The sequence below is a fragment of the Rhea pennata genome, chromosome 6, assembly GCF_028389875.1.
Source record: "Rhea pennata isolate bPtePen1 chromosome 6, bPtePen1.pri, whole genome shotgun sequence".
In the NCBI taxonomy this organism is placed as follows: Eukaryota; Metazoa; Chordata; class Aves; order Rheiformes; family Rheidae; genus Rhea; species Rhea pennata.
In genome coordinates this window covers 38,317,875-38,345,351 of record NC_084668.1, presented here as the reverse complement: position 1 = coordinate 38,345,351, position 27,477 = coordinate 38,317,875, and the positions used below count along the sequence as shown (strand labels likewise).

The 27,477-nt window shown below is 41.6% G+C and overlaps 1 protein-coding gene across 4 annotated transcripts in view; it reads left to right on the top strand.

The window, feature by feature from the left end:
- IKZF2 (IKAROS family zinc finger 2) overlaps positions 1–27,175 on the top strand; it is a 108,202-nt gene extending 81,027 nt beyond the window's left edge. For all 4 annotated transcript variants that reach the window (XM_062578358.1, XM_062578356.1, XM_062578357.1 and 1 more), the window contains 3 exons: positions 13,138–13,275; positions 20,261–20,404; positions 26,451–27,175. In XM_062578358.1, coding sequence (XP_062434342.1) covers positions 13,138–13,275; positions 20,261–20,404; positions 26,451–27,175 — 1,007 coding nt within the window. The remainder of the gene's footprint in view (positions 1–13,137; positions 13,276–20,260; positions 20,405–26,450) is intronic.
- The last annotated feature ends 302 nt before the right edge of the window (positions 27,176–27,477 follow it).

Here is a 27,477-nt window from a genome sequence, read left to right as displayed (position 1 = left end):
AGCAGGACTGGCATGTCTGGAACTTGGTGGCACTGAGAGCAGGCAGGCTGCCAGCCGAATTACACACGGCATCCAAGGGGACACGTCACTTCTCATGCCCGCTCTCGCTGCTCTTTTTTTTTTTTTCTTTTTTCCCTCCCCTTTGCAATCTCCACCCTCTCCCTTTTATTTTTCCTTGCTGATCCGTGTAGGTGAGTCAGAGAAACCTGCTCATCCACAACCTGTTCCTTCTTGCCAAATCCTGGAGCAGCCCTCCCAGTTTTTGTTAGGTGTCAGGAATAGGTTATGAAAACAAAACCTGATGTAGACAGTGTACTGGCTAGAGAGCACATACTGTAATGAAAATTAAACGTGCAGTAAGTACGCCATTTCAAATGTGATCCTGATGAAGAGTGATGCCTTTTGTAAGAGGCACTTTATTCTGTATTTCAAGGATAATATTACTTTTCTTCCTTTAAAACATGAGGATGGAATGGGGAAATGATTTAAGGTGTAAGTAAGAGCACAGTTAGCGAGAAATGTCATCTTCATTTTTCTGCATTTTAAAACAACAGAAAGAAGGACATTTTCTAGTGCAAAGATAAGTTGTTCACCAAAACATTTTTGAACAAAATGACTGGGCTTTTGATATCAATTGTAGTTGTACAATATGAAGAAACCCCACTGATGCCAGTGAAATTCCCCAGAGCTTATGCTACTGATGTGTTTCTAACCGTAGCAATTAAAAAATCATGAATCTGGATTTTGCAGATCATGAGGTTAAAAACAAAGACAGCGAATGATGATGAATTGACCTTTCTTTTTATTTACTTTATGATACTTACTTTGCAAGTGAGGAGGGAGGGAGAAAGCCTACAAGCTAACTTTTCCCTTGGATCAACTGCCTGTGGGAGCTGGAACCTGAAGGAAATCACAGTATCATACCTGGCTTATGATAAAACCACAACTATCAGTAACACTATAGGATCAGATCTGTCTCAGTACCCATAGCTACATTTCCACAGAGCAGCATCAAAGGAGGGATTTTTTGGCATGTTGTGTTGGAATGAAGCTGCTTGACTTCAAAGTATAACTCATCCATCAGTAAAACTGCTTTGGTTGACTTTTATCTGCCACGCAGTAAGATGCCCACATTAGCTGTATTGTGAAAAACGTATCCATTAGGTGACTTCAGTAGTCGTCTACAGAGAAGTTTGTCCCAAGGGCTAATGATGAGCCAACTTCAAGACAACTTCTCAGTTCAGAGACCTGAGAACTCTGCCTTGATTGACGTGAAGCCCAGGACAGATTTGACCTGGCCCATGTGCAGTCCCTGTGATAGGATTGCACCATTGGCAGAGAGAAGGGAAAGGTCGTGTTGGGTGATACACAACTCACAGTGAGAGACAGGCCTTGCTCGAGGACTTTGAGCCCAAGCCAGGAAGGTGTGCTGCCCAACCACATTCTGCAGAGCATGAACCTAAAATATGGACAAAAAAGGACCGGTCAAAAACATTCAGACATCAGTGTCACAGAGAGGGCTGAACCCAGACGTGAGACTCTGTCAGCTAATTCAGGTAAAAGACTCTCCACATATCAAGAGAAAATAGCTTATGTGAGAAATAAATTGAGAAAAGAGATTTTTCTTCTCCCAGGTATTGAGAAATGGCAAGTTTTACACTTTCTCTCCTGATTCAGGCTTATCGGAGAAATCATCTGTTTTGAATAGCCTGGTGGAGTTATGCTATGAATTTTTGCCAGTCTTTCATCAGGAATGAAGTGAAATGTATTCATAGTTTCCTAAATTCCCTGGTTTTACAGGAAACCTTTTCAAAGTATCTCTGAGTATTTAGAGAGCTGTTTTGTGTTCTCCAGCTTTTCTGTCCTTACTTTCGGCCCAAGTAGTTGCTTTTCTTTCCCTCTTTTCTTTTCCTTCCTTTTGGTTAAATTTCACACCCATACTTAATTTCCCTTCTTTTTTGTCTGCTTCTCTTTCAGCCTTGATACAGTTTTTGAATCTGTCCAGGGCTTGCATTGCAAAACTAATTGCACCAAAAAAGAAGCACCCTAAAAACCCAAATCTTTTCCTGCTCCCTCCCTTCTGGTTCTCCCAGCTGAACAGACATAACAAATTCTAAGGAACTGTAAGTTCTCCAGAACTGTTGTTATTTATTGTTTGTGTTACTAAAGAACTAGGAAAGATATTAAGGCTAACAGGAATTGCTGAATTTTATTACTCCAGAGATGAATGTAGCCTTATTATCAAACATATGCAGTTGATGTAGAGGTTTTCACTAGAGCAGAAGCTGTCCAGTACCCAGGGTTCATTTTTCAGGGAGTTGAAGAATCCCAGTCTCCTTTAAAAAGATATGTTTACTGTTAATTGCTGTCATGCTGAGAATTATCCTCCCCCTCGAAATGATCCTGATTTTTCTGCTTGTCCCCCAAATACTGTGCATAACTTTGAACAGAGAGCAGTCAACACCTCACATGGCAGAAAGATTCTTCCTATTTGGTGACAAACACGATGGGGAAAGGTGCGGAAATGTTCATCCAGCCATTATGGTGCTGGATTCATTTGCCTGATGAAGCTTCAGTAAATGCTTTAGGTGTTGGGCAGAGCTTTTGGAAGTGGTAAGCTGGCCCAGGAAGCCTTTTGCTGGGTGAAACTTCGACACAAACTTTCAGACATAGGCACTGGTCAGGGCCAGTGCAGGCTACCGGCAGAACTTCTTGTACTTATTTCAAGCTCCTCTGTAACATTGGTGGCATATACATACGTTGTCAAGCACGTTAGCGGAGAGCAACGAGAACAGATAGGAAAAACACGTAAGTGAAAAGAGTCAATCAGCTATTTTTCTGCCTGACCTCATTTGACACGTATGCAAGAAATGACAAAAACACATGCTTGCGCAGACGATCTTTGAGATGAACACGACGGCGTGGGCTGTACTTTTTGCTGGGCAGTGGAGGAAGTATGAAGAGAAATTTCAGTGTCCCAAAGGATCCCATTAGTTTCACTGCTTGACCTGTTTTTGGAAGCAGTGCGGCTTCCCTTGATTGCTGGCCTTGATCAAAATAAGTGAAAACTCCCAACCTCACGGCTTAGTAAAGAAAGAGGAGCTGTAAGTGTTATTCCTCCCATGTCACTATTACCTTCATGACAACTTACTGTTAATATTGCGTTTCCAAAGCTTTGTCGCCATCATTGACAACAAGAGGGGGAAAGCTTGCTTACCCAAAAGAAAAGAGCTTGTCCTACCTTAAGGAAAGGAGCTTATTCTTCCTGCTTCCTAACTAAAACATGAAGTTGGAAGGTGGCAGGCAGGTGCTACTAGAGATGCTTCTTTCTCATGCAGAAACGTATAGGTAAAACCGTGGAACTCCTTGCCACAGGATGAGAAGTGAACTAGATTTAAGGGCTTGTTCAGTATTTTTATGGAGGAGGAGGCTACCTAATGCTGCGGTTTTAAGTCATGTGTATTCTCTCTCTCTCTGTGTAGTATAAAATAACTGATAATGCTGTGTTTGGCACTGCTTGCTTCAAGGAATTCATAGACTCTATCAGCTTTATAGTCAAATGCTAAAGGGCTTCAGCAAGCAATACAGAGGGGCTGCACTTGGCATAAATATGAGCTCTAGGCAACCGATTTGAGTCTGCTTCAGGGAGTTGCTTCAATTTTACTGCCTCTGAGGCTGGCTCGGTGTCTCTGTTTCACCCAAGGTAGGGGGAAAAAAAAAAGGAAAACAAAAAGCACCTCTCAAGGGAGTGTTTGTCCAGCAGCATTCCTGATGCGAGCAGAGGTATCCCCACCCTGCGCTGCATGAGCAGGCTGTTCATCAATGCTGGGAAGCAGTCGCTGCAAAGCCTGACTTGCAAGTGGCGGGTCGAAGTCCCGTCACCACCTTAAATCCCTTTTCAGCTGCGGCGCTGACTGGGAGCGGACGGGACGGGGCAGAAAAGACCCCAAAAAAAAAAAATGTTTTGGCCCACCTAAGCTTTTTTCTTCGTTTTTCCTACTTGCTGTGTTACCGGAGTCGGGTTAAAATCAAGAGAGGCCAATGAGCGTATTTTAGAGGATTTGTCGTGTAAACCAATTAAAGCTCCGCTTATTGAACTGACTTTAATATAATGTTAAAGGTCTGAAGCGGGGTGGAAAGTGCAGAGCCAGTAAATTCGGTTAAGGTTTAACCTCTCGCTTAAGCCTGTTTCCACCCACGTCCAGTTCGTGCTGAGGTGTTGCAGGCAGGAGGCTCGTTTCCGGAGGGGACTGTCAAATTTCAAAAGTCACCTCTCTCTCAAGTTCGCTGCAGGCCTCTCCCCCTCAAAAAAAGAAAATAAAGTTACAGTAAACCTGGTTGCCTGTAAGCGATTCTGAAGTTGGTGAGGTGATAAACACCTGGTTATTTGTGGACTTCCTGGTTTTTGTTAGTTTATCTCACCACCCCGAGTGCTATTTAAACGGAGTTTCTTTTTAATAGTAGTAAACTGTTTTAGAGTCGCTGTAAAATTCCTGGGAACCCCACCAGTGACAGATGTGCCTGAGAGCCTGGAAAACGGTGACATATATGGCGTGAAGAAAGTGGTCCCCATTTAGGGGGGACGAGCACAGAACGTTTGCTTTGAGATTGTCCAAGCTACAGGGCAGGGATTTGGGAGCTCCATTACCATTGATAGCAAGTAAGAGATGAGTATCAGGTTCCTTTGGCCAGCTTTGAAGCTCTTAATTTGAAGGGGGAAAAAGGTAAGCCAAGGGAAGTGTATGAAAAGAGCTTCTATTTTGTAACATTATGTGTTTCTTGGGATGCAAAACCAGAGGAAGTGACCTTGATGTGAAATGGGAATGTTTGGCACATCCCTGTGTTTGATGATGAACCATCTCCTGTGTTCAATGATGAACCTGCACTTTCCTTCCCGTCCTTTTCATGCAGAGTGTCTTGAAGAGACAGGCATGTGTAGGTCCCTCCACCTTCAAGACACTTTGTCCTTTGGCACCGAGAAGATTCGACAGCGTCTTCGCCCTTCTCTCCATTTCTGCTCCTTGACCGCCCCCCCGCCCCCCATCTATAGGCCTTTCCTGCTATGTTTTGCACCTACTCACCCAGCTCTGGCCCTCGAAGCATGGAGCAAAGCATGCGGAGCAGCAGCAGGTTTTCCCAGAGCCGGCGGGGCTGCTGCCTCTGCCCTGGTGTGCACCCAGGATCACACCGAGTGTTCAAACCGACAAAGCGAACTCTGTCTTCTGAGCCGCAAAGCCAGGAAACAGGGGATGTACGATTCTTGCGTTTCTGTCTTTAAACATTTAATGGTTTCTGAGATGCTGTGTGACAAAAGCCCTGTAAGTATCTGGATGGTTAGGGAGAGTTCAGTAATTATGTATCATGCCAGTGAAACGGGAGTGAGTTTGTTTGTTTGTTTGTTAAACTTCTGGCACAAAAATGCCACCTACTTATTTATAACCCTCGTGGCAGATTGGAACATTGTTGTATCTGTAAAACTGTGCAGATCAGTTAATAAATAAACACATTATGATGAATCAGATTAAATAACAGAGCCAATAACCACCAGTAGCTGCAAGATAAAACATAATGAACTCCTAAAGTAATAAAAGTCTGCAGACAGAAGAGTACGAATACAGACCCTGAGTACTTAGTTGTTTTATGCTGGCACTAATGTTCATAGTGATTTATATCACATCAGCTGCTGCCCTGTGCTTTGTATGTAAAGAGGATGCAGAAGCTCAAAAGACTTTGCCCTAACCAGTATATTTACTTGGCGTGTGCGTGCGTCTGCGTGCGTGTTTTTGTGGTCCGTTCTAGCCAAAGTGCAGCGTGGCTAAAGTCTTGAGAGTTTATATCCAATCTGATGTTTAGCACCGCTTGCCACAGAAGATCAAGGGAGGACTGAATGTCGGTAGTGCAGTATCTCGTTGCTTGCCGCTTATTTTACAATACCATAAACAACTGGCAGGTAGATGCGGGTGTCAGGCCGCTGTTTTGCACCCTGGAGATATTTATAAAGGCAGGCGTGCCTAGAAAACAAGGGGTGTGTAGGCGTAATGTTTTGCCATTGTTTTACTGCATACTTATGTACTGCAAGTATCTGACGACATTTCACTGCTGGCTGGTTGGGGCTACTGTAGTAATATGTATAGTTGCCAACGGAAAAAAACCTTCTTTTTGACTGCTTCTGTACAGAAAGTCAGGTCAAGCCATTTTTCACTTGCTAGGACGATTACAAAACCTTGACCAGTCGCATATATATCAATAGGTAATTGATAATAATCTTTACTAAGAGGTACTGGGCCATGAGGTCATGAAGTGAGGAGAAGTTGTCTTTTTCAAGCTCAAAGTCAAGAAAGTGGTAGTTGCTTAATGGCACGTATGTAGGTTTCTTCCGTTGTAATGCTGCCGTTTGGTTTCTGAACCTGTTGAGGCTTCCAGAATGTCTAGAAACTTCTGTAGGCACAAATCTGTTTGTGTGAGCTGTGCTCCACCACATGACCCGGCACATCCCTCACCAGCCCTAATACTTGGCCCCAAACATGGTAATCTAAATGTTGCTTGTAAAATGAAGACACTAGAACTCCGTGAGGTCCAGAAATTGGTCTCCATCCCATTTAGAAGAGTACTGAATCTTTCAGAGGTAAAATTATGCTTTTCTCTTTACATACTTGAAACCCGAATAAAATATCAAGTCTTGAAGAGGCCAACTGTTAGAGGGGACGAATAGTTTGAAGAGCAACTCATGTTGTCTTACCTGATTTCAAGTTACTGTTACGTTTCTTCTTTCTTGCCTTCCCCACCCCTCAAGCAGTAAGAGGAGGCTTCCTTCCTATGGGTCTGCGGTTCATTAGTAAACAGGTTTTTTATTTGTGGCCCGTGTTCGAGTCCAGTGATAGAGCAGAGTACTGCACTGATCTGCCAAGAGCTCAAACTTGAAAACATGCCACCGGTATTGCTGCCTCCATTTGGTTTGACATTAAACATTTAGAAAAAGTTTCATAATGTGGTTAGAGGTCCAGTTCTTTCTGAAAAATCAAACTACTTTAAGATGTTACAAAAGTGGAGAGACTTGATTCCAAGTGTCATGTGTCTATGTGTCTGTGCAAAGTTGTTCTAGCAGTCTGGAAACTTGTTTTAGATGTTTACACATTGTGACTTCTGCGTGCAGATTGCCTTGGACAGTCCTGGATTCGCTATGGGGCTTGGTGTTATTTTTGAACTCCAGTATATACTGATCAATTTATGCGTGCATGTAACCTCTCAGGGGAAAAAGAAAAAAAAAAAAAATCAAAGAGCCCCCATGAATTTCAATGAATGCATTTACAGTCATTAAGCGCAGCAGCGAGATACGGCATCGGAGTGGGAGGCAGTTTCCTTTGTAGGGTTACACACCGCTCGCTGCCAGCATGGGCTCGGGTCTTGCTTTAATTTTTTTGTGATTGTGATTTTGTGATTAATTCATTCAAGGGTCTATTATCCATGTAAATATTTTTGTGCGTGAAGCTCTGGGATAGGCAGCTCCAGAAAATCAAAAGCGTGCTGTTTAATTACGGTTGGGAACAGGGGGGACGGGGTATGTCTGGTGTGCAATCACTGCTGCCTCGGGCCACCTGCCTAAGCCCTAGCAGCGCAGCAGCCCTCGCTGCTTCTTGCAGTTGCTCCCAGGGAATATGGAGGTGGAAAGGCCCAAGCAGTTATTATATCCACCCTTTTGGGAACGTAGCACATTTTCTTTTTATTCTCTGTGGTGTTAAATGTCACTGAGCTAAGGGGTATTTTTCATGGCCCTTGGCTGACCATTTCACAGCCTAGAAGGACACCTTGCCTGCAAATTGGCTAATCGTTTCTTTTTCTGATTTGATTTTCTTATTCCCACTTGATTCTCTACTCTATGCCATCCTAAATATCTCCTCCCACTCTTTAACGTTCACTCCCATATCTAATAAAATCACGGTGTATTATTAAGTCCTTAATTTCTTGGTAGAGATACGGGTCGTATTTTTATGTGTCTACCTACTTGTGTGAGCTCCACCAAATTAGCCTCTGTGCATCTCACAAAGTGCGGGAATTCATTTACATGCTATAAAGAAGGGAATTATTACCTTAATCGTATGTATGAATAATTGAAGCACAGGAAAATCAGAATAACTTGCTTGTAGTCATAAAATTTGTAGCGTAACTAAGAATTGAACCCTATGCTCTCAAGTCCCAACCCAATGCCTTAGTCATACTTCTTACTTCTATATTAAAACTGATCTTAATAGGATAAGTCCTGTCTAAGGCAGAGGGCTGCTTTGTGGTAGGTACCATATCACTGCAGAACAGCTCCCCTGTCCCAGACAGCTTCCTGTTTGAGTCAAGAAAGAACAAATGATGAATTAGTATTGGTTTTGATAGTGACAGATAGTGGATTCCACAGGCTCCCTGGCATGGGTAAGTATCAGCCCAAAGGAATGTTTTAACTTTGTCAAACCTCCTTCCAAAAGATTTGATGGAGAGTAACGAGGTTTCCTCCAACTCTGAGGTGCAAGGGAGTGAATGGGAGTTCAAATTTTCCAGAAGTAAGTCACGCTCAGCATGCTGCTATCAGCGCAACTTCCTTGCACCGAAAACAGATACATCAGATCGCCACTTAGCTTGGAAATCTTGGCCGGATTCCCTTGTGAGGTACTGACAAGGCAATAATTTAAAACTAATAAAAGTTGAAGCTCGATATAAAGACTCCAGTTCATGCCCTTTGAACTGGCCTCAACTACATAACACAGACATAGTTAAGCCTTTTCCTATGTGAGCTGGCATTGTCAGTGGTCGAGCTGTTGCAGGGACCTGGGCTGTGGGCAGATGGGAGCGAAGGAGCTCTCCTCCATGCTGCTGCAGAAGATTGTGATAGCCCAAACAGGGAAACGTGGGAGTAGTTATTCGTTGGGTCCGACGGTCGGGATGGTTTTGTCACGGGTGGTAATGGAGGGCAGGATTACCTTGGCAAAGCATATCATTGCTCTTGAGCCCTTCCGTGAGGCTTTCTCATGTTATATGCTTATGGCAAGGTATTACCTGGGATGCCTTGTTATTTCCCTTTGACTTACTTCATATTCTGCTATGCACTTGCAGCTCTTTTGAGAACAAAATGCGACGCAAATGCCTTACGGGCTCTTCCTCTTTCACTGACCTTTTTTTATGACTTAAAAGAAGTTTCCCTAGGTCCAAGTCTGCTTTCTGTCTTGAATATTGACCTTAGCATTACACCATCTCACTGTCTCTGCATGCAGACTTCTCAGCTATCAAAGTTCACCCACAGGACTCAAATTATTCCTAACTCAGAAGTGCTTTGGCTCTTACGTGCTCGTCCTCTTCCCCCTCCTCTCTGCACGCCAGCATTTTAATTTCACAAGCAAACTCTGTTTCTCTGTGAATTTCAACGAGTGGTTTACCTGCTTCACGGTAACAATTCTCATTCACATTGAAATGTCTTTTTCACTGTGACTGTCATAATATTTTCCATTTGAAGCTGAGACTCCACTGTGGGTTTTCTGTGCCACATCGTTGCCTGTATGAATCTGAGCTTAAATGTGTGGAAATTCTGACATTTAAGTAAGAAATATAAAGTTTTTTTTATTTATTTTAATTCAAGTCAGTTCCTTCATAGATATGGCTGCTGGGTTTTGCCCAGTGCCCTGGTCTTCCCCAGCACAACAACAGATACAAGATTTCTCCGGATTTGGGGCTTGTTTGCATCCACTGTACTGTGTCATTTTTATGAAAATGAGTGCTGGTAATTTTTTTGGTCTGATTACATACCCTACCTGAAAAGCTGATACAGAAATAATTACCCAGAACCAGGGATTTCCACGCTGACTTTGCTTGGGTGCCACTACCGTTGGCAATGGTGGTTAGAGACAGCACCAAATCTGGTGTCTCTGCAACCACGTTCCTCAGCGAGCGGCATGGGGCAAAGACTTTGAGGGCAGCTTCTTGGCGAGCAGGTTGAGCCAAACTTTGAATGTCTTTGTACACAGACAGTGGTAAGAGCTGCATTAGGAGATGGTTTAGAGGTTTTTGGCAGGTTATAGCACTGTTAAACTCTTTGTCTTCAAGTCAATGACGTGTGCCCCAGGGCCCCTTGTGCGAAGTAGCATAAGCCGTACTTTTTGCGGGCAGGTTTTGAGTATTAACGTTCATCCGCTCTACAATATTTGACCAAGATTGAATTCTCTCTTGAGCAGTTGGCAGTCATGTGGCAGTTTATTACGTGGAACAAAGTATGTCGTTGAGAAGATTACCAGAATTTAATTCCCTGATATATTTCTACACATTTCTGTATTTCATATCACGTAGTAGAAAAATCTATACCCACTGGTAGTGTTCAAGTCTACAAACATATACATATACATACATATATCTATATATATATATATATATATATAGTCATCAACTACTTTAAGAATATAAGAGGAAATTTGCAGCAATTTCAATGACTTGACATTTATCACAACAACAGAGAGCTCTGAAGTCAAGACCATATTGGCTGTCTCCAGTACCTGCACTTTTTACCAAATGGATTATGAGAGTTATTGGTGACACAGATTACTGCTACCAGAAGCTGTTTCATTGTGGCCTTATTCGGTTGAGTGCAATGCAACCCAAGTCACAGTCATTTTGTTTAATTTTATAACAGAAATAAGATTTTTACCTGTATTATATATAGATTATTAAACTTGGAAATGATCACATCTGTAGAGCAAGGGAAGCCTGAGGATAGGATTTTCAAATTCACCTAAGGGAATTTTATTCAGTTTTACTCAACTGGAGTTTGCAAACTTCATTCTTCACGGTTATGTTTGAGCAACTTCCAGTTGTGCATTAGGCAACATGACTAACATTTGTCACATGTTGTTTACTCTCTTATCTTCTCCCCAGAGGAAGGAGTGTGTGTGCTGGATTACTTCTTTCCTTGGGGAGTTACGTTCCTCAAATCCCATAGAATTACATGCAGAAATCTTGTCTTTATCACTGCCTTTTATCATCTCCTATGAACCTTGAAATTTGATGGAATTTGGGTAGCTAGCCATATTAGATATCATTGGAAAAGCTTGGCCTTGTTTTTAAATAGTTTGTGAAATGGTTACAATGCAAGGAGCAATGATTTGAAAAAGTATAATTCCAGCATTTCTTTTTTTGATTGCAAGTCAATTTATTGTACTGCAAGCTTGTAGAAGAGCTTGTTTCTCTGTGCTAAGCAATAATATACTTAATTAATAGTACCTGGCTCCTCCTCTTGAATAGCTGAAAGCACTCGTCCCTTTCTCTTGTGTCTTAAAATTTATCTAAGTTGTGTTGTAGCCTAGTATAGTCAAACTGGGTGGCTTAATGCAGTCCTGCTTTAAATCAGTGAATTTAATCCCTTCAACTGCATTAGACTTTTTGATTAGACAACAAGGAAGTTAGCTTCTAATAAATGTATCAGGCTAAGACACATTGCCATCTAGATGCATGATGAAACATTTTAATCGTGATAATAAGTTTTTCCATTCCAGGGAGCTACCAGTACATTTTTCTAAAGGTGCTTTGCAAATGGGATGGCTAATTTATGTTTAAGATCTGCAGCTTGATCCAGAACTTAGGGCAAATATGCTGGGAATGACAATGAACCTCAGTTGGCCTCTACTGAGATTACTAATATGGCAGTTATGGCAAAATGTTAGCTAGTGAGCAAAATAAAATAAAGACCACAACTGTTTGAGCTAAGACACAATACTGTCCTGAGGGTGAAAGTAAACAAAACTAAATCCACAGTTTGGAAACTTCCCCTGACTCTGAGTCGTTCCTTTTTAGTGCTTCAGCCCCAGTGCAGGAAGCCTTCTGTCTGGCTTCGTCTTGGCTGCAGGTGACCTGCCAGCGGCGTGTCCTGAATTTTCACACCACTCCATGCTGCAACGGGAGGGAAGTCACCCAGTGACGACAGCGCATTTTGGCTACAATTAATACAGCTTGGATTTCATTTAGTAAATGACGAATGAAAAGCTGTCAGTGTTGGGACAAACCCAATAGAAACACATATATTATTCAGCAGAGGATATTCTTAAATCCTCTGGCCGGAAACTAAAACTCTTACCTAAGATTCTCAAAACTCTGGGCGAAGTTCGACCTTTCCCATCCCTTAGACAGCTCTGAAAATCTCAGCTTGTGGTATTTTAGGAGACTCGCAACGCTGACTTAATAGCTCTTTAGTTATTAGAGAATAAATGTTTGTGTTCTACAAGTTTAAATTATATTAGAAATTTTTATTAGCGTGGCTTGGCAAAGACACTGCTGGCTAGCTCTCTGGCCCCCGGTGAGGCCATTCTTGTGGTTTCTTAATGACGTGCTATGAAAGGAGACGCTTTATGAGGACCTGGTGCCAGATTTTGCATGTATTAAGAGGCATTTGCTATTTATTCGTATTGCTGCTGAGTGAAACGAAAAGATTGTATTGGAATGAAGCGTTGTGTTCATCTGGCTTTTCCTTGTACTCAGCCTTTTTTCATAGCGTTCGGTCTCTGCGTGTTACCGGTGACAGCTCAGTTCTGGCATGTAACAAAGACTGTTACCAAAGTCTACTTTCTGTTGGGTTTTTTGTTGTTGTTGCTGCTTTTTTTTTTTTAATCTTCCCTTACTAGTTTTGGCAAAAATTGTCTCAACCCAAGATGAATTTGTCTACGCCATGTAACGGATTTCCCCGCTGTCTGAAGCAGAATTAGGCCACTAGGGCAGCACGCTTTTGCAAAGGCGATTCTTCATACCATGGGCAAAAAATGTCTCAGAATTTTCTTTCCCACGAGACTTGGTGACACACAGTCGTCGCTGGGGTGTGATTCAGTTATTTGGCTTGTTTTCCTCGCTGTTGTAGTGTGTTTACTTGCTTTGCGAACAACAAGTCCGCCTCCTTTTGCCTCCACCGAAACTCTGCGTTAGTGTGAAAAACTGATAGGGCGAAGTACCCGGCAGGTGGGAGGAGGTGTGCGTGGTGGGAAAATGAGGCTGGGAACAAGCTCTGGGACTCGAGTAACCTTTCTGAGGTGTCTTTCCATCTCCTTAGCTGTTACCGAGACGCAGTATTTGCTAGCGGCAGTGGGTTGCTGCCGGTTTGACCTGAAGCTCTTATTCTTTCCGCAGTGGGTAAGCCTCACAAGTGCAACTACTGCGGCCGGAGCTACAAGCAGCGCAGCTCGCTGGAGGAGCACAAGGAACGCTGCCACAACTATCTGCAGAACGTCAGCATGGAGGCTGCTGGGCAGGTCATGAGTCACCACGGTGGGTGGAAACCGTGTCTTGAGGTCTCTTGGACTTGGAGCGTCTTCTGCGGGTTTTTTCATCTATTTTTATTTCCTTCCTTTAAGCTTTGGATCACTTCCATTCCGTAGCAAGCTTAGCCTCAAATATGCAGGAGGAGAAAGGACAGAGTAAAATCCTTCCGCCGTCCAATTTCACAGCAGAGTTTTTGCTTATTTTTGTGAAGTCAGAATTTCACCTTTTTATATGTATAAATATGTAGACACAAAGGTAAAAAATCAGCAAGCAACCAACCAAAAAAAAAAAGCAAAACCTCAAGTCACCTCTAAAAAGTCACCCTTAAAAATGAACTGTGGCATGTATAAAATATATGATCCCTGCTGCTCACTTTTCTGATAGTGACTGATAATTACAGGAGCAAAGGATGGTGGAGGTATTCAGAGGTATTCACTCCTTCTAACAGTGAAAATGTAATACTGCATTCCATCCAAAAAAAAGGAGGGGGGAGGCGGATGTAAAAATTTTAAGAGCAGAATGGAATTCAGCGGTGTTGATAAAAGTAATTATAGGAAAAAAACCCTTTGTATGCGTTTACATATGTTAGTATTAATACACTAACTAACACTGCATGTGTTAATATACAGAAAGACTGAAGATTGCCAAAAAGAGCATTGAAAGAGAGAAATGTCAAATCACATGAATTTGTTTTCTAAAATTTCTGTAGCTATCAGTATGGAAATACACTCAGTATAATGTCTCAGACTGTAGGCTTGTAAGTTTATGTGTAGTACTAAATAATAAGTAGCAGTTGTCCAAACATTGTTATGATTTCTTTCAAAATTAGTGTTTCTGAAATGCTGCTGAAACTCTTCTCTTTTTTAGTAAATACTCATTAGAAGTTTGATACTTGTAGTATTTTTAATTTCTTACTAATCAGAAAATATAAAACCTACATATCTATGTGTATAAATTACATTATATATTTTGATTTAAAGATGCCACATGTCTAGGAATACCAAAAAACCCTAGATTATCTAAAAGAAAAGCAAAGGGGGAAAGCACTTTACACTTTGTTTCATTTTAGTTGTTTCGTTTGAATTGTTGAGTGTAGTCATAAGGCTTCACTTTGAAATTAGTACTGCGAAAGTTTTGAAAGGTCATTTCTAAAAACATAAAAAGAAAAGCTGAAATAAAATACACTCAGCACTTCCAATATGGGCTAATTTTCAGTGAAAAAATCGCTGACAATTTTAAAGAGTACTTTTTCATGAAAATGTTAATCCTGTAAAGGCATTCAAAACATATGTAATGCATTTCGCAAAGATGCGCAGACACCTCTATTAAGTAATTACTATCTTTTTAGCCGCCTTGGACACTAAACTCATCCTTTGAAGTCTAATGGATAGCTTTAAAGATGCTGCAGTTTGTGATTAGCTACTTCTGGCCTGATGGTATGCTTGTAAAAGTCAGTGAAAAGACCGGTTTCAGGGTCTCTTTGCAGGTACCTGTTGTGCACTTGGACTGTTGGGCAGAACGCTTAGTTGGCAGGAGTTTAACCGCCTTTTCCTTTCACAACAGAATTGTACAGTCTACACTCTACAAAGGTGTACCTGCCGGATTAACCAACAAGATGGTGATTTCCATCAGAAATAGGGACGTAACAGTAAGACATTCCCATGCCTTTTGGGAATTAGGTCTTCAAGTGAGATTTCTCCACAGAATATAGTTGGGACATCCAGAATATTTCTGAGATCACATTATGGAGAAACATCACAAATTCAACTCAATTTCTAGGCTTTTTATTGAGTTATTTATTAGAATTGAGTTTGCTATTGTTGATACTGTACTTCTGAGGAAATATAAAGCTTTTCCTAAGCTGATTAATGGTATGACACAAAGAATAAGTCCTTGACCTTGTCTGCCCAAGGAAGCTGGGATGACTGAATTCACACTGATTTCCCCCCTCTGCCCAATTGAAATTAAACCAGTGCCAAACCCCATGTGGACAGTTATTTTATTTACTGCATGGCTGACTTTAGGCTTAAAATATAAATGTACGCACGGCCTCTTCACTCTCCTTGACAAAATTAGTTTAAAACAGCACTTTGATTTTAACTATTACCTCTTTGTCCTCTTGGTAAATCTGCTTAAATCTCCCCTGGTGGACATTTAAGGGGTGCTGGGTCCACCCTCATCATTGTGCTGTTTAGCTAGGGCACAGTGAGGGTGGGCAGTGATGGTGAGCTCCAAGTCCACTTACGAGCCAGTAATAAATCTCACCTAGCATCCCTAGTACTCCGACCTAAGAAGCTAATTATGGGAGAGGCTCGTGAACACCACCCAGTACGGGCCTGCCGCAAGTTCCTTTCTCCTGGGAGTGTAAAGGCACCAGGAAAGAATTTAACATCAATTGCATTGCCTTTTTTTTTTTTAAAAAAAAAAAAAAAAAAAAAAAAAAAAGGTTAGTCTAACCCTGAAAAATGTACTGATTGCCTTCCCTCCCATGCTACACTTTTGAAAGGATAGCGTTGAGGATGAGCAAGGGTATTGTTAGGAGATTTTGACTGTTGGTTTCTTTCATATTGCATTGGAGTTGAGCTCTCCTGAGTCTCTTTTCCAGGGATTTTACAGTATTTTATTTTTGCTGAGTGTTTCGATGAGTGGCCAGGTGGGAGGATTAGGTTGTCCAGGCGCCTGCTCCATTTCCTAAAACAGGTAGCTTACAGTGCTGCAACGAGTGCATTCAACAGAGCACTCCAGTTTGGTGCCTGTTGACAATTTTGATGCCATTATGCTCAGGACTGCTCTTGACAGTCTTCCTAGGGTGGAGGGGAAGACACTTGAATATGAAAATTCTTTGGAGCAGACCCAAAATGAACCAAATTTAAATTTTATAGAATGGGTCAAAGTAGGAATCTTCTAGTATCCGCCAGTACTGTGTTTTAAAGACCTGAGTGGCTGTGTTGGGTCTCCACCATTATTGCCAATGTTTTCCTATTTGTTCAAATACATTTAGAAAAGGTGACTAGTTCCAGTCAATGCGGGGCAGCCTCAAGAGAGTTTGGATTTTTTTTTTTCAAACATTGTGCTCAACCTGATCGTTTTATAGGCACATTGTAACCATTTACTGGGGAGTTTTCACCGAAGGCTGAAGAAACCCTGAATTTCAAGCATCTTTGCCTTGCCGATGGCTAGGTCACCTGATGAAAGCCACAGAGGGAAGTGAGAAGAGGGGGGAGAGGGTTGGTTTTGGTGTGTAGGTGGGCATGTAGAGCTTTCTGGCTGCTGGCCCCTCGGCCGCCCTCTGCCAGGTGCCGGCGGCGGTGCTGAGCTGCCCCTCCTTGTGGCTGGCTCCCTTGCAGGAAGCTTGCTGCAAGAGAGCTCAGCTTTTATTGCTATAAATTCTCAACTGAGCAATTCTGGCCCTGGAGGTAGAAAGTAGTCAGCAAAGTTTCAGCTAGCAGCATTTTGGGGGTGACACAAGTGACAGTTGCTGAATGTCAAGAACATGATCATCATAGAAAAGCATGGGGAGAAATACTAAACACTGGCTCTGGTTTACACCAGCTTACACGTTCTTCCCCATCTCCAAAAAGCAGTAACTCCAGGAGGAATTCCCAAAATGGAGTGGAGAAGAATACTCTTTCTGGAGGAGGAGAAAGGAGCTTAGCTGTAGGCTGCGTGAGCCTCAAAGGCCGGCTCCACATCATACAGCCTTGTGTCCTTCCCTCTTGCGTAGCTGCTTAAAGCATAGTTAAAATGCAGGTCCCACAGGAGACTGCACATCAGGGTCCATGGGAATATTTCCTGTCATTTCTTCACACACACACACACACACTTTAAAACAGCAATATTCTGAGTTCAGGAAAGCAAACTGAGGCTGATGGGGTAATACTAATTTATACCAGCTGAGACTTAGTGCAGTATCTGTTGTCTGCACATAGAAATATTTATCAGCAAAATGCACGCTGGCTGTTCTTTTTCTTTCTTTTTTTTTTCTTTTCTTTTTTTTTTGGACTTTCTTCCCCTGTTCTGCTCTCAGAGGAATAGCATCATTTTTTTAACAGTATGTGTGATTTCTTACAAATGAAAAAACAAAAACTAAAAGCAGTTCTGAGGTGAACTCTGTGATTCAAAACCCAGCGTCTTCAGAAAAAGACTTTGTTTTGAAGACCATCCAGGTTTGCGGACCTGGAGTTTGGACTCTGCAAGAGTGCTTGGTGTTAATTGCAACTGAGGATCTTTAGCAGTGTCAGAGGTGGTGGACGTTTGCACGGGCACCAGTCCCGCAGTGCACCCTACTACTTGATTAAGATCATTGCTGAGCAGAACCGTACTCAAGCATGGGCTTTTCATGCGCTAGGCACTTGATTCCTAGAGTAATAAAACCTTCCTGAACTGAGACAGTAGGTTCACAACGTAAAATAGTTAATGCTAGTTGTAACATGTCGGCTGTTCTTCGGCAGCTCCTGCTACCCGAGGTAATGAAGTACATACAAGGAAAAGGGAATTGTATTTACCGCAGAGCAAATGTGTGCACATGAGCCTCGACCACAAAGCAGCTGATTTGTGGTAACTTGTTTGTTGTGTCTGATCAGTTTGTTTTGGTTTTCCCCTTTTTTTATTTTGTTTTTCCTCAAAAATGATGCAGTCTGGCTGGTTGACCTTTATTTGTATATTTTTAAATTAGAAGCAAAACAAAAATTTTAGATGAAAAATTAATAATTTGAATTTGACAATGTGAGCCTTAGCTTAGCTCTTTTAGTCTCTGAATTGTGGCGTCTAACCTGTTTGGTCTCAAACTGCACATGTTTTAAATCGTTTCACAAACTAGGCTATTTTCAACTCTCCTTATCCCTATAAATCTGCATAACAAAATATATTCTGGTAACTTATTCCCATACTAACACAAATAGTGGAGTGATTCAATGATTCTCTTGCTAAGGAGCAATGCCCTGGATTATGGAGTTGAGTTCCGAGGTGTAAGAAAGAGCTTGCGGCATTAAAAAATGCAAAAGAAAATGCTTTTATTAGTGATAATTTTACTTTTAAAAGGAGTCCGAGCAGAATCTTTGCCTGACTTATGGAAGAGCAGATGTCTTTTTTAGCACTATTCATTTTTCATGGAACAAAGGTTTCAGATTCCGTCGAGGAAATTTTGCACGCATATGTCCAACACCCAAATTAATTAATTATTATTTAATCTTCGTAAGACATACAAATGTTGTATAATTTGGGCCTAATTAGGTGGCTGTGAAAGTGACTGAGAGGATTTCATCTGATTTTTGTGAGCAGTAGCCCTAGAAGAGCAGTGTGCATTTAGCACCTCTTTGCAGGAGGCATTTAGAGCCCTCTGCACCTCACGTAGATGCTCCCGTAGAAAGCTGGCCCCTTGCAGCAAGGAGAGATACTGCCACTGAGCAGCAGTCCAGGGTTTCACCGAGACTATGCACAGATGTGCACACATCTGCCCAATTTTTGTTAAGCCAAAAGGACAGTTAGGCAAAAGTTCGCAATGAAAATCAGTGGCCATAATCTTTCCCTGCTTACAAAATCTTCTTGATAAGAACTTGAGTGGGACTAATGCAGATATCTTTGGAGCAACCAAAGTTTTAAGTAACCTTAAAAACTTGGCCGTATCTATTTATAGTATTCCAGACCTCCCAGTCTGCACGGGACATTAATTAGGTTACTGGAACACTGCATCCCATTTTGTTGCAATATTAGGTTCATTTCATGTTTTTGCTTTTTCTTCCTCTCTATTTTCACTGATGCCAGCAGGACTGCTTTGCAAATGAGAAACTATTGTGTTTCTCAGGGGGAGCATCCTTTACAAATAAAGAAGCAGCAGAGTAAATCATTTTAAAGCATATGGTAGATTCTAAGCCTCAAAGTACTCAGCTTCTCTAGCAGCACAGGCACAAATGGAATCAAATGAATAATTTGTCATGTTTTCATATTATGAATGTCTGAATTGAGAAGTTCACCTGAGCACATACTCTTTTTTTGTAAGTGCCTAGTATCTGTTCTTCCTTACTAGAAAGAGTGCAAAGACAAGGCTTTTATCACCTCATTTTTCATATATTATGTGCTAGCAAAGAGCTGCATGTTTAAGAACCGGGGAGTGATTATTCCGTATTGGGACCTTGAAGGTAGTGAGGTTACACAGGAGGAACATGGACTGCTAGTGAGATCAGGGGATGACTAGCAGGTGTGGGTTTCAGTCCTTCTCTCCTACCTGTTATACTAACTCTGAGTTCACTGGAAGATTTACGTAATAAGCAGAATGTGCTGGGACTCCTGCAGCTTACGAATTGTAGCAACTTTTTGCCAGATCATCCTAGTTTCTATTTCTCTGCCACCCGTTCTTCCTACCAAGTCATATTTAACATCTCTAGCATCCCATTGGTGCCCACTCAGGGCACTGATCCCACTCAGGTTTCTCTTGCTACTTGCTAAATATGAATGAGGAACAATTAGGCCATGTATTAAATTTGTTGTTACAAGGCAGTTGGAAGAGCTGCATAGATCCCATTTGAAATGTATTGGGAAAGGTTCAGATGCTTGGTTTGATCCTCAGCATGGTACCACTGACTCTTAAATGTGAAGGTACGTGAATACATGAAGAATGATAACGATGAGGTTACGCTGACCACAGGTGACTGTATTGAGGAGAACGGGAGAAAATGTGCTCTACAGAGTGATTTTTCAAAAGTGCCATGTACCCACCTCTCTTTCCCTCCGACTGGGGATTATGTGTATTCAGAAAAAAACGCAAATCCTTTAATAAATGCTTAAAGTTTGGTTTCTGCAAACTGAAATGGCCCCCAAGTGATATGTTGTGAAGATGTGGCTCTAGTTGCTCAAAAGTGAATGTTACCAATTGTGTTCATGCACCTTGCTTTATTTTACATTGCACTTGTTTTATGGTGGTCAGCAGGCCTCAAATGATTTGCATCATCTGTGTAGACCAGGCTTGTTGATGCAGTATTTTGGTTTTATGTAGTACCTCCTATGGAAGATTGTAAGGAACAAGAGCCTGTGATGGACAACAATATTCCTCTGGTGCCTTTTGAGAGACCTGCTGTTATAGAGAAGCTGACAAGCAACATGGGAAAGCGTAAAAGCTCCACGCCACAGAAGTTTGTGGGTAAGCCTGAGATACACATTTTATTTGTAGTGGTATTAGGTATAGGTTTGGGAATAATAACAAAAGAGCAAGGGGAAAGGTGGCATTCTGAGAGCTTGGTGTGATGGAGAGGGAAAGTAACTGAGATGGTTAAATCACAACAAAAAAAATACTGCAAATGGTTATAGCTTTGCCAACCATATACATTCAATAGTTAGGACCCTCTAATCATGAAAATGGTTTTAAAAATCTTAAGCTGTGCCTTTGAGTTGTATTTTTGAACTGTTTTCTGGCCTTAGAGAGTTAAACCTATCATCTTTCCTTCTCCTCACGCAGCAAATAAAAGCTCTCATCCCAGCAGATAAAAAACAAGACTCATATAATTGTCTCTTTTAACGTGTGTGTGTGTGTATGTTTGTGTGTGTGTGTTTAAAGAAAACAGTAACAGGTATCTCAAGACTTGCAACTTCTATTAAAATTTTGAGAGCTGGCAACAACTGATCTGATAATACTGGCATGTGGAAATAAGATCATATAGCTCCTGTTGAAGGAGCGCTTGCTCCAAGTGCAGTGTTCTGTACAAGATAAATTTCTAAATTCATAAATATTCCTGGACACTGGACCATTTTTGATTACCAGTTTCAGGATCTTCAGCCCTGAATTTGTTTTGCTTTGTGTCTAGGCATCTTAAAATTACTCAGCTTGCAACCAGAGACAGTATGGGGAATTTTACTTGTGCTGAACTGTAGTTTAAAGCTATTCTTCACACCGGTATAGAGGCCATGTGAAACTTAGGAGGGGAACTGAGGTAGAGAGTTTTTTGAGTGTGTGCTACTAGACTCTAAAGTCATGTAATGTCTGTTTTCCATGCTCACTGTCTGGGTGGACAGTGGTACAGATATTAAGGCTGTTATATCCTCATCCTGGCTACTCTGAGGACACTCATGGAGAGGTTAGAGGACTGGAAGCAATCAAGACAGTCATTTTGAAAAACATTTCCCCTCAGCTAAGTACAGATTCAGGTGAATTAGTTAAATCACCACTGAAAGAGGTTTTAAACTAACCCGCATGGTTTTGAATTGCACTGGACTAGCAACATGCTGCATCTCACCTGGGGGACACTGACACATGGACCTCACTGTTCCGAGTTTTCTGTTTCCAAATATCAGCGCTAGACATCTTTTATGTACTGGTCAACATTTTTATCTTTAATGTCTTTTCTTTCCTGCCTCTTGCTAAGCAAAAGTTCGGTCAGGAGCAATCCAACCCACACCAAGAAGACGAGAAAGCAGTAATATTTTCTATATTTAGGCCTTCTGAAATAAAAACTTAGTTTTTATTCTGTTGTCTTTAAGAATTACCTGAAACGCATTACTATATAGCTGATGAGAACTAGAGAAGGAATGCTCTGGTTTCATTTACTGCTGTGACAAACAGTTAAACTAAAGCCATTGGAGGGAGTGGAAAAGGGAACTGAACTCTCTACTGACAAGCCAAATCTAACTGCATGGGATCATAAGCACGGCCCCCTCATGATAGACCTCTTATGTCTATCATGTTGCCAGGCAGTGTTGTCTCAGCAACTGCTGTACTTCCTTGCAGGTTTTGATCAACAGCAAAATAGTTAGCCATGCCGGCATTTAAACTGCTGTCCTTAGACCTCAAAATCATGACAGCCTTGAAAGCAAGAAGAGCAGTCCATGGCTCATGCCTTTTCTTTTTTTTTCTTTTTCTTTTTTTTCCCCCTTTTTTCTTTCTTTTTTTTTCCTTAAGCTGTCCACAGATCCTGATGTGCATAATTTTATTTTCTGCAGTACCTCCTAAAGGTTATCTTTGCAGGGGCTAGAGACTTTATCTGTGAGGGCTTGAGACCTCTCTCCTTTCTCTCTTAAGTTCTGGAGCACCCAAGCCTGCTCTCATAAATAATATTGCTTATCTATTGTAAACATGCCTCTAAACTGATGCAGATGGATTTCTAGATGGGTTAAATTGATTTAATTTTTAGAACTGCAGATGATGGGTTTTCTTTTACCCCAGGAAGGTTATTTTACTTGTCCACTCACATGTGATTGACTGTGTGTTGTTACTGTCTTTAAAGGTGAACTTACTGATCTGAAATCCATGCATGAAATATGCTGTAGGAGATTATTACTCTCTTCAATAGGGTATACTTCACTGTAAGATGAAGCTGCTTCTTCTGTAGAAACGACAGATCATTTTTACTATTCCTTTTTTCTGAGGTTAGGAGTTTAGGTTTTCATGTGATGTGCAGCTTCTTGTCCAGATCCACTTGAAGGGGAGAAAAGGAGTGTCTTTCTTACTTACCTTATCTTATATTTCTGCCTCTTCTACTCTTTCCTGGCATCACAGTGTATGAGTTGAAAGACAGCAGTCTCTCTCCTTTATGGCCTTTCTTTTTTCACCATGACCTCACTTTTCTTCCTGTTTTCTCCCTGATGAAATAGTGTTCAACTTGATCAGGAAGAACTTGTAATGGTTCTCTTACATGCAGGAAAATTTCTTGTGCATACTACAAGCATGGCACCTATCCAGAACAACTTAATGGTATTTATGAGAAGGTCATGTAAGCATAAGCTCAACTCTTTGTATACTATGTCTATCAATGCTTTACTGCTCTTTCTGATCAGCAGTCTCCAAGGGACCTTTGTTATAGACCACAGTCTTTACTCTGGCTGAAATTTCAGAAAGAACGGAAGTAGCATACAGAAGATAGAGTAAATTTCTGAGTGAGAGAGAGCTTGATTATATCTGTTGTTGAGGTACTAGTTTTATCGAGCCTGTAGAAATACTGGAGGCAGAAGATGTAACTTATGATACACAGGAATGAACACTTCTTTTTGCCTCCCTTTCAATAAAGAAAGAAGCAGACATTAGAGAAGCAACCAGCTTCAAGCTGATCACATGATGTAGATCCACATATTTTCAGTTTGAATGTGGTACTTGGTGTCACAGAGTGTCACTGAGGTTAAGAACTTGGCAGGATTCAAAGGAAGATGTTTATGTGGCTTACGATAAGACCGTGGTTGTTATAGTAAGAATTAAAAATATACAGGCATCTCAGAACAGATGAAAATCATCCCGCTACAAAGGTACAGTCAACTTCTAGTTAATGGGGGTCAAGAATAAAATTCATCTGGTGTTAAATTTTGTAACTGCTTTCTGTCAGGTTTCCTGCAGCTTTCTCTGAAGTGCATGGCATTCCAGTTGCTGTAGATACTTGACAAGCTGGACTACAGGTATCACAGGAGAGCACTGCCTATGTTCTTTGATCCAGCTGCAAATACCTATTTATTTATTTATTTTATTTTCTAATGGAATGCCATATGATAAGCTGGCTATGGTAGGGAGTGCTGCTTCTTCCACTTCGTTAATATATGGCAAGGATAAATGGAACTGAGAATAAACTTGAGTAGATGAGTGTGAAATAGTTGCTTATAATTACACATTTGGCTAAAGTGTAGTCACTTAAAATTGAAAAACATGTCAAACCAGGCTGGATTAGTTTGTTAATGCCTCTTCTGAGCTCTGTGATTTATACACCCCTGTACGCCATGTTATCATTTATTTTACTTTTGTATGTCACTCTCCATTTTTAAGGCTCCAAAGTCTTTGAAACTGGTTCATAATTAAAGGAATGAATAATTCAGGTCACTGGCAATTTACTGTTTGCTGTACTCTACTGTCTGGTGGAGTCACTGAATGTGGAAGATGAAAGGAATCGAAATAAGGCCTGCATTGTTCATCCACATTTCCCATTCAGTATTACTGATTGACCTGTCGCCCTAGCCTGCAAGGGACTGACGGCACATCTGGAGAGTCAGTCAGGCTGCCTTTCATCAGATCCAGCTCCTTATTCAAACACAAGAACATGCCTGGCCAGAGCAGGTGACATGGGCACTTTTGTTTCTTTTTCCTGCTGTGCCAAAGACACCAGTTCCTCCTGGAGCTCTCCTCTGGTCCCACTCTGGCCTCACTTGCCAAGTTGCTGCTTGGTTTCAGGTGAGGATGGATCCATCAGCCCATCCTGGTGGGAGCTATCGCAAGCGGCGAGATTGCCTGCCCAAAACTGGCCTGGCAGGAGCACTGGAAAGAGAATGTCTGATGGCGAGAACCACCCTGAAGGTGTGTTAGATTAGAAGGGCCGTCACTGGAGCTTTGTCAGTCTTCTGTCCCTATTTTTTTCCAAATATGTAGGAAAGGAACAGTTTCTTCTCCATGTTAGGTGTTCTTTTGGTGAGCTGTACACGTAACACAGCCAGCTGTAGGGAAATATAGTGAGGTACATAAACATGATGTTTAATCAGAAGCACGTGAGCAGTACTGCTGAAGTGAGTAGGAATATTCACGTGCTTCACTTTAGACTTGTATTTAATTACCTTGCTAATCAAGGCTAAGTTCCTAAGCCAGAGTGATGCATGATCTCCAAGGATAACCTGATTGTTCCATGTGCAATGTAAAATTATTTCTCTCTTTATGCATCACGTTATGATAAGGCACAGTAAGTGGAATGAGTTATTTTAGTCAAAAATAAAATGTTGAATGATAGCTATGTTGAAATGTACTAATGCTATTTGGAAGAGATTTGGGGTTACAGTTCTGTTTCTTTCTTATGTTGGTTTATATGCATTTTGTTCCAAGCAATTTTGGCAAAAGGTAATAGAAGATTTTTAAGTTACTGGATAGCCAAACCAGTTTTATGTAGTGACTTCCTGAATTGATTAAATTACAATACTGAGGAAAAGTTTTACATAGTGAGGCAGTGAAAAGTAACAAAGACAATGAGACCCAACCAAGGTTATTTATCAGATTTTGTAAAGTCGGCTTCAAAAAAACTACAGTTAACGGATATTGATGTGAACATGTATTTCTTTTATTTTACCCATATAGTTATATATGCATAAGCTTTTCTACTTAAAAAGAAGAGCTGTTGTATGAACTTTCCTTGTACTGACACCCTAAAGCCACCACTGGAAAAGCAGTGCTGCTAAGCTGAGCCGTGGTGTAAGTAGCTGTAACTTTGTTAACTTCAGAGGAGATGTGCGATACTCAACGTGCCCAGTGACTAGCATGATTTACCAGTGTGTGGTTCTGCTTTTGCATATCTCTAATACCATTGATTTTTAAAGCTTACAAAGGTGTGAATTTGGATTCACATAGTGATGAATTCAGGAATCAGCTGGCTGATTCCTCATCGTTATGTATTTACTTAGCCTAAGTCAATGGAAGTTGCTTTGCCTTGCACCAAATTAAACTAAGCTATACATGTGGCTTCTCTATTCTGTTTTCATGCCTGAAGAGACATTGGAAGTTTTAGGGGGTGTTTTTGGTTTTGGGGGTTGTTTGTTTATTTTTTACTCCAAGTAGTTGGGGTAAGGGTTTTTTTGAGGGGTGAAATACAAAAATTCAATCTGAGCCTAGATGCAAGCTATCAAGATTTGCCTTACAGTGCTGATGTTGCTTGCTTCAGTCTGTGGACACATATGTGGACACTTTGTTTCTTGTCCTGGTGGAAGGATCTATACCTCATGGCACTGAAGATGTGCTAGGTCCTCATCTTATGAGCCCTGTATAGCCTTTGCTCAGATATCTCGGTACAAGAGCCCTGTTGTAAGGTATGAGCCACCTTGGGGAGCACTTGCAGTGCTACCTCCTTTGGTTTCGGAAGAGTATGTCCAATGGTGCAAACTGGCAGAGCTTCATTAACCTCAGTGGTACAGTCCCATTTTCTATCGGCTGACATGTATGTCCTCATTTGAGGCATGGGCAGTACTGAAGCACTGGAAGGTTTAGAGTTGGTCTGTAGTTCAGTGCACTGCATGCTTTACCTGGAGTAAGAAGAGCTGTTAGTGACATTGCCATTTTGCCCGTTTCGGGACAGGAAGCTCATGGGAGGTCACCGAACAGATAGAAGGAGGGTAACTTTGGACTCTGAAATGAATTTCACCCCAAGTCGGGGGGGTTTCTCCCTACCCCACCCCACCTCTTTACAGTGAAACCTTGAAGTGATAATATTGATTTTTCTCATTCATTTGCTCTTGTCCCTTAGGTGAAAAGCTCATGAGATTTGGCTATCCAGACATTCACTTTGATATGAACTTAACCTATGAGAAGGAGGCTGAGCTGATGCAGTCTCACATGATGGACCAAGCCATCAACAATGCAATCACCTACCTTGGAGCTGAGGCACTTCACCCCCTGATGCAGCACACACCAAGCACAATTGCAGAGGTGGCCCCGGTCATCAGCTCAGCTTACGCTCAGGTCTATCATCCTAACAGGATAGAAAGGCCCATTAGCAGGGAAACAGCTGACAGTCACGAGAACAACATGGATGGCCCCATCTCCCTCATCAGACCAAAGAGTCGAACCCAGGATAGAGAGGGCTCCCCCAGCAATAGCTGCCTGGATTCTACTGACTCAGAGAGCAGCCACGAAGACCGCCAGTCCTACCAAGGAAACTCTGCCTTAAATCCCAAGAGAAAGCCAAGCCCGGCTTATATGAAGGAGGACGCCAAGGCTTTGGATGCCACAAAAGCTTCTAAGGGCTCTTTAAAGGATATCTACAAGGTCATCAATGGAGAAGGGGAGCAGATTAGGGCTTTCAAGTGTGAGCACTGTCGCGTTCTTTTCCTAGACCATGTCATGTACACCATCCATATGGGCTGCCATGGCTACCGGGACCCGCTAGAGTGCAACATCTGTGGCTATCGAAGCCAGGACCGCTATGAGTTCTCATCGCACATTGTCCGAGGGGAGCACACATTCCATTAGGCCTTCTCATCCAAAGGGGACTCGTATGAAGTAGAAAAAACTGCACATGAAGAAATACTGCACTTGCAATCCCACTTTTCCTCAGACATTGATACACCTATTTTGTTGTTGCTGTTGTTGTTGTTGTTGCTGTTGTTTAATTATTATTATTAACCTTATTTTTGTGGACCCAACCTCAGTTGCTCTGCCCAGCTTAAGAATGGAAAGAAGGAAGGGAAGGGATAAAAGAGGGGTTTTCTGTTGTTGTCACTTTTTGTTGAGTGACTTGGCTTGCTTTTTGTGGGAACTGAAAGGCAGTCCAT